At 41.0% G+C, this 13,949-nt stretch overlaps 1 protein-coding gene and 1 long non-coding RNA gene across 2 annotated transcripts in view; both read left to right on the top strand.

The window, feature by feature from the left end:
- Nucleotides 1-13,949, top strand: part of LOC116064014 — a 61,972-nt gene that overhangs the window by 38,768 nt on the left and 9,255 nt on the right. The gene's annotated exons all lie outside the window — the stretch shown is intronic.
- LOC116064013 (noggin-like) lies at nucleotides 2,407-3,887 on the top strand. The gene has a single exon (XM_031319070.2). The coding sequence runs from the start codon at nucleotides 2,815-2,817 to the stop codon at nucleotides 3,481-3,483; it is 669 nt and encodes a 222-aa protein (XP_031174930.1). The 5' UTR covers nucleotides 2,407-2,814; the 3' UTR covers nucleotides 3,484-3,887.

Below are 13,949 nucleotides of genomic sequence, written 5' to 3'. Positions count from 1 at the left end.
AATGAGAAATCAGCAGGGAAGGCTACAATGACCTGTACATGGCTCAAACAAGGAGATTCATTTTGAATGCATATCCTTAAGCACAGGTTTAAAAGTCTTCTCAAGCACCAGACCCCACAAAAAAGGGTCATTACATCGGCCAGTTTATTAGCCAAAAGGAACTGTTTGGTTAACTCGAGAATGAAAAAATGTCTCAATTAAGCAGGCGTCTGTCTCAAGTAGCCTGTCTTCTTAAGGAGGAATAGTTCACTATCAAACTGTTCCTGTGGTAAAACAGTAGGAAGGGATTAGAAGAAACAAAAACAACTCAGCGTTAAATGAGCCTGGCAATCCTGATGACATTTAATGAGAACCATATTTGGACTTCACCCATGCAGCCACATTAGAAATGAAATATTCCAGCGGGTGAAATATCATTTAACATGCCGGTTTTATTTTGAAAATCCCTGCCAGCAAGTTGAACTACTTCATTTAAATTGTCAAAAAGAAATAAGTGATTCAATCTTTTTTTTTTTTGCATTATGCTTTAAAATCCAGTGATTTCTTCTGAATGCTTTTAAAGAGGCCGACATGATGTTTGTATGTAATCTGTATGTATGAGTCCCACATGTGAATGCACTGGATTGATCTGTCAAGTGTTTTTTTTTTTGGGGGGGGGGCGATAGTTTATGATACGTGCTGGTCAGATGAAAAATATAAGGGTGACATTTTCCAGACTTTTCACCATCATTTACTGTGAACTAAATAAGTCGCTCAAGTGCTTGTGTGAATTAGCTCATTCAAAATGAAACAGAGATGCATTTATCTAAAGCGGATGGTTTATGGCTGATGTAGCAGCTGGCTAAGTTCTTCCATTAAATTATTTTTCAAAGAATGATTCTCTGAGCATGAGTTTAGACAGGTTCGCAAATTGTGATACTTTCCATGGCTGCTGCTTAGTGAGCGTTGTTTATTTGGGAGCTAATTTGGCCGGCTTTATTGAGAGGCTCGCCGTGGCACCGTTACAGGCAGAAATATTGTCCCACATGAGTTATAAATACACTGCAAAAAGTGTAATTAACAGGCCATTTCATCTCATATTCAGGCTGTAAATTGTGCCTTTCTTCAAATAAGGGAAATGTTCTGCTAATTGGGTGATTTGATTTTGCTTGGGTTATGTGCAGTGTGCCTTGTTTGATTGTCTGGGGCCGACAAGGCGAATCTCTCTACTTTCAGAAAAATGTCAATTCAATTAAGAAATGTTTAAACAAATTAAAATGTACCCTTAACATACAGGTTTCTCCTTGCGTTTCCCCCTAAAGCTTTCACATGGTTAAAATGATCCTATTCCGCGCTGTCTGACAATATTACATATATTTTGGTATCAGCTTGTTTCAGCTCTTTATTGAAGGCAAACGTTCAAAACTAAGACTCCATTTTTTAATGGCACAGTGGCACACAAATGGAAATATTCTACACATTGTATACACATTTCCACAAAAGTCAACCTGGCATATTTGGTATCTTTAGAAACTTTTAGGTTTTCTACTACAATGTAATGTAAAGTTTAGTTGGTTTGAACAATGCTTGGCTGCACAGCATTAGTTTGTAATGACTGACCTACGGGATGGCTGCTGCTGCTTATTAGGGGCTTAAAGAAAAATAAGATCTGTGAGTACATTAAGTAATTGAGGATAGTTATTTCTGCTTAATTTGAAAAATACATTTCTGAACAGACATGACCCTCTTTGAGCTCCTCTTTTTTACAATTCTCAAAGTACAATAATATTTAAAATTGTATGCATTTTACAGTGATGCTTAGTTTGGAGGGACATGGGCCACAGTATGTATGTCCCATGCTTTTGATTAAATCTGTTTGTCAAAGTAAAATTTGACTTTAAATAACCACAAATGTTCCCAGTTACACAAGAAGGACTTGAGATCCTAGCGCTACCGATTTTGGTCTTAAAGCTGAATTAGTGAAATCCTGAACATGTGGATCTATGGCGTAAAAGCTTTCGGGACCTCTAGTTTTGTTTGTGGTGAAATAAATATTCTGATCCTTTAAGTAAAGGTAGTAACTGGGTAACTAAAGCAGCCAAATACATGTAGAGGAAAATTGTAGTAGGCCATAGAGTATCATAAAATGGAAATGAAAGTGCCTCAAAATGTACTTGAGCACTTGAGTAACTGTTTTGTTTTTTACAATAAGTTTGGGATGTTCTGGGAGTCTGCGAGACTCTGTGCTGGTACCTAAGGCTGCTTTGTGCTCAAGCTCTAGCAGAAGGATTCTCAGGACTCTCAGATTAAAGACTTCAACATTCATTCCCACTGTGAGACTGATTCAAGGATGTCTGGAAAACCGAGAGGGGGCGTCTCCTCTCCCTGCGTACCCACCCCTCCCTCCTCAGTGCGGTGGAAGAAGGAGGTATTGGGGATCTCCTCCTAGACAACAAACCCACATTCAAAGAGGGGCGCACGCATTACGTCACGCTCCGTGTGGAGAATATAATGGGAGGTCGCGGGTTACGCTCAACGCTTTTCTGTACAGGAGATGAGAGGAGCATCATGCCGAACCCGCGCGCACGGAGCCCGAGAGAGAGAGATCTGAGCGTTGTCACGCAGTTTGTCATAAACTGTTTCCACTGATGCTGCTAACGGATGAACTTTTTTTCCATTTCTGTGACGGATTTTCATCATGGGGAAACTGTGAATTTCAAGGTACACTCAAAAACGCAGGTTTGGATACAGCTCACGCGTAATTGCGCACAAGAAAAGTGGCCCTTTTAGCAGCAGCTTCTCGTGCGCACTGATCTCACCACCGGACCGTCCAACATGGATCAGTCTCAACAGTGTTTAGCCATGTATCTGCTCGTGCTCTCCCTCGGACTTCTGATGGACAGGGGGATTTGTCAGCACTACTACCTTCTCCGCCCCATCCCGAGTGACAGTCTGCCGCTCGTGGAACTAAAAGAGGACCCAGATCCCGTCTTCGACCCCAAGGAGCGGGACCTTAACGAGACCGAGCTGAAGAGCTTCCTGGGAGACTTTGACAGCCGCTATTTGTCCGTGTTGCCGCCCGCGGAGGACAAGTACACCGGGAACGATGAACTCGACGACTCTGAGGTCCAAAAGCCCGGTGGAGTACTGCCGAAAGAAATCCGCGCGGTGGACTTCGACGCCCAGTTCGGCAAGAAGCACAAGCCCAGTAAGAAGCTGAAGCGACGGCTGCAGCAGTGGCTGTGGGCGTACTCGTTCTGCCCGGTCGTGTACACGTGGACCGACTTGGGGAACAGGTTCTGGCCGCGATTCGTGCGGGTGGGCAGCTGCCTCAGTAAAAGGTCGTGTTCGGTTCCGGAGGGGATGGTGTGCAAACCCGCCAACTCGACCCACCTGACGATACTGAGATGGAGATGCGTGCAGAGGAAAGGGGGACTGAAATGCGCCTGGATACCGGTGCAGTACCCGATCATCACAGACTGCAAATGCTCCTGTTCAAGTTAAAAAAAGAAGAAAAAAAGAGAGAGACTGAATAATAAATTATACGCTCATTATTTTTGTGATTCTTTTTTCACGTGCACTACCGAGTGTAGGAATGTATTTTCTGTATATGTGGTGCCATGCAATTATATATAGCTCCCTGTACAAAGTCAGTATTATTTGTAACCAGAGGCTACTTTATTTGTGGAGAATAGTGGTTATATATTTTGTATTTATGGCGATATGGCGCATAGAGCCACGTATAAGGACTTGCTGTTTCCATATTTGGATGATGAAGCAGACCGACCTCAAAGCTAAACGTGGATTATTGATACAGCCGTGTATCGGTGACTTGTTTTATCCTGTAAATTAAGGAAATGTGCTATTTATTCTTTATATTCGTACAATAAAACGACACTGAAATGACATTAAATGACTTTCTTTCCCTTCTTTTGATCACTTCTACCCAGCCTGAGCGATTGGATGCAATAAGTCACCTGCCACAGTGTGCACAATGGGAACTTCTCACGCTAACACCATTTTACGCATCAGAAGCTTTTTACAATCATGCAATTATATACTGCACCATGGTTTACTCCATATTACAATTCATGTGGTAACACTAGTAATTAAAAGCGGATTTGCTGATGATGTGTTTGGAAGTAGATATTTCTGATGGATATTGCGTATTTATCACACAAAGATTCAATATCAATGTTTGATTTAGAGCTGGGCGATATGAAAAAATAAATAAATAAAAAAAAAATTTTTGGGCATTTTTAGGCCTTTATTTTCACAGAACAAATGAAGACATGAAAGGGGAGAGAGAGGGGGAATGACATGCAGCAAAGGGCCGCAGGTCAGATTCGAACCTGCAGCTGCTGCATCAAGGAGTAAACCTCTATATATGTGCGCCTGCTCTAACAACTGAGCTAACCTGGACACCACATAATGATATTTTTGACAAAATACATAGATGTTGATATTGCGGCGATATTGTAGGGTTGAATATTTGTGCTTTCACACAATATATTCACACAATGAGAGTTTTGATAAATAATCACCACCAATGTGAATACCATGACTAAGTGGGTAAAGGCAAATAATACAACAGCTAGTAAGTCTGGTAAGTTCAGACAATTACATCACTTTACTGTAATGTAGCCTTTAAAACCAGGAAAAGACAACACTTGGGTCATATCACGATATTACGATATCCCAAATTTAAGAGGGTATCTAGCCTCATATATCAATGTCGATATAATATCGATATATTGCCCAGCCCTAGATTGATTTACAGACAACATGTGGTGAATAGTTCTCTCCTGGCCTCCAGTTAACCAACACTATCTTATCACTCTAAACGTGTCAGTCATACATCAGGCCCATTACATGCTGCTGATAAAGGAAGGAGCAGAGATTGAGTGATTGAAGGAATCAGCAGCTGCTAACAGCTCTCATTCTTTTCATCTGCACAACCCCTCCTCTCCATTTGCAGCCCAGCAGGAGCTGAGCTGAAGAGAGGCACTGCATGGCTTTCTCCTCCAGTGGGAGAAGTGGAGCCTGACGCTCCACATGCATTCAAATATAATATAGTTTAATTACTGCTCTCAAACATAAATCAGTGTTAGAAAACAACCTACTGTATAGGCTGTTGTGTCGAGTGGGTCTTTCGTGTGGGAAAATGGCAGATAAAAACACTACGAGAAATTTAAACTTAATTGATTGAAGGATCGACGAGTGATCCATTAAACTGGACTCGAGAAACACCACACCAATGAGCGCTTAGCAAAGATGGATATAAAACGATAATAGAAAAGGAACAACAATGTTCCATAACACTTCAGAGGTACATTGTACTTTTTTCCCCACCACGTAACAGTTATAGTTACTAGTTACATTGTAGCCTTATATTTTAGATACAAAACATCAACTCATAAAATATGATAGTGTTATAGATTAAAATCAGAGTTGTCAATATACTTTACCTGCAGTAAGTAAAGTAGCAATTCCAATAATAAAACCAATAGAAATTAAATGTAAATTCTTATTTAAGTAAAGGTACAGAAGTATTATCGGCAAAATGTTCTTAAAAGTTTCAAAAGTAAGTACTCGTTAACCAGCAGAATGTCCTCTGTGAGTTATATTAATGAATTATTATAATGTTGTAGCTGGTGGAGATGGAGCTAATTGTAACTACTGTATATAATGTTGGGGAAGTTGAAACTGTAACAGTGCATTCTATTTTGTGAACTGATCATATGTTTTTGGTCTTGAATGTAAAATATGAAGTAACTGGTAACTACAGCTGTCAAATAAATATAGTGGAGTAAAAAGTGCAGTATTTCTCTGAGATTTAGTGGAGTAGTAGTATAATGGAAATACTCGAGTAAAGTACATGAATTGGGCTTATTTACACTACTAAATATATTTACTCAGTTACTTTCCACCACTGATTGAACTACCCAGCAGTATAAGAAAGTAGTTAAAATGAGCTTTAAAATGCTGTTTACGTCGTAAAAAATCATTAATAAAGTTCCACCATTATAATGTAACGATACATGTCTGTTCTGCATATTCATTTGGAAATATAAGTACATTTTGCTTTTAATACTTCTCTACTTTTACTTCTGCGATTACTTTTTAAGTACACTTCTGAATGCAGTTTTGTACTTCCACAGTGTGGTAGTGCTATTTGTCCTGAAGTAAGTCATCTGACTACATCTTCCACCACTGTGTAATCAGGGATTGCTTCACATTTGGCAGGCGGGTACCTTCCTCTCATTTTACTACCATCACATCATTTCTACTGAATCTGAATCTGATGATGACAGTTAATCCCTTAAACTTTTGAACTCTTCCCGTAAAGTTTCTTCTAAATTAAGGGGGAAAAAGAAAGAAACGTCAATAAAGGCACAAGATTAATGGCTGCAACGTCAAAACAAAAGGAAATATTGTAGATGTCTTGTGCATTATTTTCTTAGCATTTCCTCAAAATTCAAATAGACAATTTCTTTTATTTTTTTGGGAAACTTTTGTGATCTTCCTCCAGAATCTGAAGTAAAGTTCTATGGGTTTGAACAGAGTTGTTGGGCCAACATGAGTTCGTAAAGATGGAGCCACTGCTAAAGAATTTAAAATGTAAAACATAATAGTTTTCAATAAATGAGTTGCTTTAATCGTCTGAGTTTTGCGTAGCTGCCTCTCTCTCATACTAACTAAAGACAACCCCCCCCCCGCCCCCCCTCTGTTCTTCCACTGCCTCAGTGGGGTAGACTGTGGGGCACCAGAAAGCCTGTGTTTTGTTTCAGTTGTGTTTAGTCCGTAATGATGCTCCTTACCCTCAGAGCCAGCTCTGCACGTACACATGCAGCAGACAAATCCCTGTGCTTGTCACCGGATAGCAACGTACGGCCGAAGATCTCTACTATACAGCTTAAACAAACACAATAAATAGCCTTTGATGTGTGTGTGTGTGTGTGTGTGTGTGTGTGTGTGTGTGTGTGTGTGTGTGTGTGTGTGTGTGTGTGTTGGATCCTCAGTGTGTGGCAGTGATCCTCTTGTCTTTTCCATGATACTGTTTGTCCTGTTGCACAAAGCTCATGATGTTCAGGCTTCACAGTTGACAAGCTCTTTGGATATCCACCTATTTCAGGATTTTTGTGTCATAGTCGGGCGTTAAAGGATTAAAGGTTAGTCAGTTAACAGCTGACAGGAATAAAACATATCAGATATTCTTATAACTTTCTGACTTTCTAACTACTTTCTATTATATTTCAATCTTATTTTGTCTATTGTTTTAAGTAACAAGCGTCCTGCCCAGTGTTTCCTCTATTTCCCTCGGTAGTGAGCTCTCTGTAAACCTTTCAATATCTCTTCTGTGATTATTTCTTACAACCATATAGTCAAGATTTTGCCTTGTGTCTGTCCATCTCTCCCTCGGTTTTCCTGCTGTAAGCGCAGGCAAAGTGCTGACGCCGGTCAGATGATTTGTGTGTGGAGTAATACGTGTTGACAGAGCGCTCGGTGCCTGTGAATACCAGCTGCAGACTGGAGGATGCAGGACTGCTAATGCCCTTCGTCACTTCTGAGCTGGCTCTCAGCGTCGTCTCTCAGCGTGGCGCTCAGCGGCCTCGGCTGTCCGCAGATCTCTGCAGTCCGAGATACCCAACAATGTAATGCTTTTAGCCATCAGTAATCCATTACCTTAATGATCTCTTTGGTTATGGGCTCATTTGTATTGCTTCTCTACTCTCTCTACCCCCAACCTAATCAACTTTCTTTCTTTTCTTTTTTTTTTTTTTTTTTTGCTATGGATAAATTCTAAAGCCAAAACCTTGTTGCTGATTAAATTCTCCTACAGGGTTCAGATATTTTCCTGATCAAAGCAAACTTCACCTTGTTAGTTTTGCCAACAATATCAAACATAAGTCGTTCATTTTTCATTACAGATGATAAAATTAGTTTTAATAACTTCCACTGGCTCATTAATAGGCCAAAGGTAGCCTTTGTGGCACCTTCATTAAGAATACAATAACAAGCTGAGCATGCCAGCAGAGTTTGTAAAAGTCAGACGGCTGGGGGATGTTTATTTAATGAAAATGACAAATTTCAAATAATGCAGTTGAGCAGATGAAAGGGTGTGCTGTAATGGTCGGGTTTGAAAGCTCTGAATACACGTTCACCACTATATTTGGACCACAACTCTGTCACAAAATGATACACAACGTTTAGTGCTTTTTATGCAGTGATGAAAGCTGAAAAATACCTTTTGATCTTAATAACACTGGTAGCCCAGAGAGAGTTTGACTGGCAAGACATATTGTTCTGCTGTGAGACACAAAAGACAGGATAGTCTAAGTGACGTTATATTTTTATTTTCAAATAATTAATCAAACTGCAGGTATTTTTCATCCCCCTGTAATTGCCACTGTTTTAGGGTGTACAGTAGGTACAATGCATGCATTCTGTAAAACAATGTATTCCATTTTCTAGTTTTCTTTTGTTTTACATCTCTTTAAAAGAGTCTTTATGTTAAAAGTAAGATGATTCATTACAGAAAAATGACTGTTGGACCTGATGGTGTCTCCATCTTTACAAACTCATGCTGTGTTGAAAAGCTTCACTCAGACTGTGAAAAGATATGTCAAGCTTAATTAGTGGGGAATGTCTATTAAATCAACAACAAACTGATTCAGACATGAGAAAAGTTTTATGATGAAATGACGCAGACATAAAAAAAACCCCCCACCTGTTGGTTTGTTTTCTTTACTCTTTTTCCAGCTTTTTCCAGACCTAAAATTAAGGAAATAATCAATATTTCACTTAATATAATGACCTACATTGTATTGATTTATGTATGCATCTTTATTGCTAAGTTACAGAACAACTGCTGCTGAGGAAAATGTTTTGTCTCGTGATTTCATGTCATTAACCTTTCCAACAAGGAATCTATTTATAAACCCAGTAGAATAATATGTATTTTCTATCTTGACAGTTTTTCATGATTGGTTGAATGATTTCTTAAGTGGACAACTAAAACACTTTTGAAACCGTCTGTTGTGTTTCTGCATTGTTATCATCGAGAAAGATGAAAAAAGATCTCGACCAAGCGTTTTGTTATAAATATGACTCCTGGTAATGAAACCACTGGATTCAGTTTTCATTCGGGGAATTGAGATCTGTAATAAACCTTTCTGACCCATTTTAACTAACATTTCATTAGCATGTCAGTGAAGACAAACCCTGCTTTAATGACCTGAGTGATTTGTCTGCGTACATCTGTCACTATGACCAAATATAAAGGAGTTGCTGTCCAGATGTCCAGCTGTGGCTGCAGCAGGGAAATGTCTCTGAATGAAGGCAGGTGTTCGCTCCCAGTGGAACAGGGAACAGCTGTTTTAGTTGTTCACACAGCTCAGATATGAATCTGACACTGGGCTAACGCCTCTTTTTTTTTCCGCCCAATCTTTTAGTTTATGGTCAAAAAGAAAGTTTTTATGCTTGTCCTCCTGTTGAGTGTGACCTTCGGGCCAGCAGCAGTTGGTTGCAGTTGTGTGTTAATGTTGCTAGTAGCAACCACCACTGGCACAGTTCTGTAGCAGTTCCTGTTTAACTGACATTGTAACATCCACCACTTTGTCAGATCTGTGACCAAGGTACTCTTTTTATCATGGCGGGGGTTTTTTTTATTGTTGATTTTGTTTTTCTGATGTGATAGAGAGATCGGTTATCCAATCACCTGCAAGGTATTTTTTTAAAAGTCCCCGCCCTTTTCCAAACGGTTTCCAATGATGGCTTCTCAGATGGTTCTGTGTTAACAAACCACGTGGTGCCTCAGGTTACTGAATCACTGGGTGGGATACACAAAGTATTTTTCACTTTTGTTTACATTGCGGGATAGGTGGTTTGAGAATAATCTGAAAAATTAGTTCCTGATCATATTTCATGGCTCACCTTCCTTTGCTCTTCGTTGTCACGCAAATTGAAAATGCTATCAACGTTGTCGTTGCTCTGAGCAATAAAATACAACACATCTGCTTTTTAGCGTCCATGTTGTTTGCACTTTACAACTTAAACCTCATGATAACACCGAAGTTGGAAGAACAATAGTCTGGTTTAGCTGATGTACAATGCTGGGATAAAGCCCAACATCCGATGTCAGGCCTTCTCCGCCCCTTTCACTCTCTCTGCTATCTATTTTGCAAGGGCACTGCCGCATCATCTGGAGCTTAGCGCCACCCAAGATGATTGTGATTGGTTAAAAGAAATGCAAACAACCCAGAACATTTTTTCCCCTATCCCAGATTGATAAACGGTGTAGCCACACCATACGCCAGCACTGACACAGTGCTGCAGAGATAGGTCTGGCCAAGCGTAGTCTATATCTACGACTTTCCATTTCCGCGATTGGTCCGTTGCCGCCGGTAATTCCGCCGGATGTCACTCTTTACAGCTGGATGTCCGTTACCTTGGGCTTTCTTTGTGTTGGAATTTTAAACTCTGGTTGATTTATGAGGACTATGGTTAACTGTTCCTCAGATCTCTGCAGCAAATCTGAGTTTTCTGTTGCACGACTAATACAATTTGGAATGTACACATGTTCCCCCAAGACAAGTTCCTTCCCGAGGCTATTTTGCAGAGGCATCTGGAGCGCTGCCCATGACGATTGTGATTGGTTTAAAAACATGCAAATAAACCAGAGCACGTTTTTCTCCCTTACCGGAATGCTATGTGACTAGCCAGACCATTCCTCCGCAGAGCTGTGGAGGAAGGTCTGGCAATGCAAGATTAGGCAAAGTGAGAGTAGAAAAACTGCTTCCTAACTTGGGAAATCAGACCATTCGAGGAGCATGTGACTGCACCATTGTCCTTGGCGGAGGTCTGCGCTCTCTGAGTGCCATTCTACTTGAAAAGTGTATTTAGTTTATTGCACACTGAGCTCACAGTCAGCCATTGGGCTCTGTTGAGCAGTCGGTTCCATTGATTATTTGCACAGCTGATGCAAATAGTCGATTATTTGATTAACAGAAAAATAATCTGCAGCTATTTTGGTAATCGATTAATCGTTTCAGCTCTACAAATTTACATTTTTGAAGCAAAAATGGTGAAAATATGCTGACCGTTATCTGGTTCCTGCGCCTCAAATGTACGGATCTTCTGTTTTTCTCAGTTTTCTCTCATTGTAAACTGAATGTCTTTTAGTTCTGGACTGTTGGACGTACATTTGACAACTGACATTTCATAGACCAAACAATTAAGCGAAAAATAATCAGTAGATTAATCGATAATGGAAATAATTGTTCATTGCAGCCCTAGTTATTTAAGTTTATTTTCTGCCTCATATCAGTAGAGCAGCCGTCTAATGTGTGATGCAGTTTTAATCAAAGTACTTAAAAGTATTAGTTTAATCAGACAAAGCTGAGAGGGCATACTTCCATCAAGGCTGCAGGTCTGCACTTTTTTTACCACCCAATTTATGAAAAGACCTAATAGTGTGAATAACGGTAATCATATGGCGCTTTTCCATTACACGGTACCTGCTCGACGAAAAAAAGTACCTGGTACCTGCTAACAGGTACTTTTTTTAGTACCTCCTCAGTCGAGGTTCCAAGCGAGCTGAGGCGAGCCGAAAAGGTGACGTGAAAGCGACAGACGGGGGTGTCCTGAACAAACCCGCTATTTTTAAACAGTTTAGCCAGCTGTGTTTTTTGTTGCTGCCTCCAGCTTCTTCTGAAACAAAATGTGTCTTCTGGCTGTGGCAACAACAACACACCTTCCACGTTCTGTGTTAGGTCACGGCAGTTTACTGCGGCGCCGCTTGTTTCAGTTCTGCGGAGGCTCCAGCAGAGCTTTCGCTGTATCCTACATACACACACACATGCTGGCTCGACGCACACACCAGCTGACAAATGTATACATCAGGCCACATATTACATAGGCTACGGCGAAAGCTCTGCGTGGAGCCTCCACAGAACTGTAAAACAAGCTCAAGTGGCCTGATGTTTATACTTGTGTGCTGGTGTGTGCGTCGAGCCGGCATACGACCAGCCACGCTGAGGCAGTACTAAAATCTGCAATGGAAAACGGACGCACAGTGTGCCGAGTCGAGGCGAGGCGAGTAGAGTCGAGGCGAGTCGAGCAGGTACCATGTAATGGAAAAACGCCAATAGGCTACCTGTCCCTGGGTCTCAGTATGCTTCAACATACAAGCTGACACAACTATTTTTGTCACTTTTCAAACGTACAATTAAGTACACCATCATATACGCCTTCAAGGACAAACTGTCCGAAAGTGTTCTCCGTTATTTGAAAGATGATCACGTCTCACCCCACTTCATGACTTTTCACCCCACCGTTGAGTATGGCAGTTTGAAACAGCTCTAAACACTTACACATCATGCAAACTTTTTTTCAAGCATACTCAGGCCTGAATAAATCCTTCCATCCTCCACCTGCAGCCAAAAGTAATCACTTTGTTGGTCCATGGGCTGACTTTGTACCAAATCCCATTGATATCTGGTAGAATGTTTTTTATGGGATAAACTGCTAACCTTGGTGGAAAAAAATGGGGAATTTCCTTTTGGGTTTTAATAATTGACTTGGCTTTGGAAAAAAAAAATCTTTACCTGCCTGCATTTTACTTATGTCTTGTATTTTGACCAGCTTTTTTGTGGATAAAAGTATGAATGTAATTCAGGGAACACTGAATACGAGTTCATCACTGCCCTTTCTGAGCAGTTTGTTGGTGTGCAGTCCTCTGAAAGGCAGACACGTCCTGTCAAAAGTTTTATTTGTTTGGTAAAGGATGCTATTTGACATGTGGCCCAGTTCATTGTGCTCTCCCACACATCAGATAATTGGAGGCTTTTGAAATATCTTCTCTGCTGCTGTTGCTCCCCGTCCTGGTCACGATGTTCAAACTGAGATGTGTGGCAAGGTTGATGTTGATTTTTCCAGCATTTTTGTCCGCTGTAAATTTCACCGAGCTGGGTTTGATGACTTGTGGGGAGTGATCCTGCTGTTTGATGTCCAGAGCTCGTTAATCCAAACCTCATCTGGTATGCAAGGTCAGACCCTACTTTGATGTGCACGGGCCAGCTCTGCCAAGTCTAGAGTCGAGAGGGCACTGTTCGTTTACGAAAGATCAGGAACTGTAGCAACCCTGACACATTTTGGCTTTTGTCCATCAACTACTGTGAGGATGAGGTCTGGTTTGTTAAAGGGGCCCTCTTAGCTCTCCTGCAGCTGAAAGCGCACACATGAACGCTTTCTCTAGAAGCTGAATTAAATACAAATCTTTGCCCAAACACACAGGGTAATCGGAGGAATGTGTGGAACTTCCATGTTTTCCTCAGGGAGCCACCAATGCAGTTAATAAGACGAAAGCCCCATGATAACACAGAATAAATAACCAAAATATTAGCGGGTATTAACCTACTGCTCACGTTGTTCTCACCATAATTGTCTTTGTGATAAAACTTTAAAAACAACTGCCACCCCTGAACCACATAACAAAAAAAACTTTTCTTCACCTTTGTTCAAGATCCTTGGAAACACAGATGAATGAGTAGAAACTGTGTTTGTTATGTAAAATAAAGCAACAACGGCCCCCACTATGCACCCAGCACAGGAATTCACTGCAATTAACTCTTGAGCGTCACATGTAAATATGATGGTTTGGGGCTCCGCGGGCATGCCGGCACTCACTCACACACAGGGAATCCTGGGCCTTTGTTCTCCCGGGGTTTTGGCTGGCCACCTAGCTATAATTTTCTCACAATGGCTGGCGTGTGAGCCGTCCATCATTTCTCTCCGGTGTCTCCCTATTTCTCCCAAGCACCCCCTCCACTGGCACCTCTCAAGCCTCGAGCATATTTAGGTTTACCCATTCCCAAGTGCTATCATCCTGTTATCTTGCACAACTACATGAGCCGCCTAAGGATATATATTAATTCACTCTCTTCACACTTGGCTGTGGTTTGGTCAGA

This window comes from Sander lucioperca, chromosome 21 (assembly GCF_008315115.2).
Source record: "Sander lucioperca isolate FBNREF2018 chromosome 21, SLUC_FBN_1.2, whole genome shotgun sequence".
Lineage (NCBI taxonomy): Eukaryota > Metazoa > Chordata > Actinopteri > Perciformes > Percidae > Sander > Sander lucioperca.
This window is presented reverse-complemented; position numbering and strand designations above follow the sequence as displayed.

Excerpts from the sequence above, each read along its gene's own strand:
- LOC116064013 (XM_031319070.2), top strand. The coding sequence starts at position 2,815 with ATGGATCAGTCTCAACAGTGTTTAGCCATGTATCTGCTCGTGCTCTCC.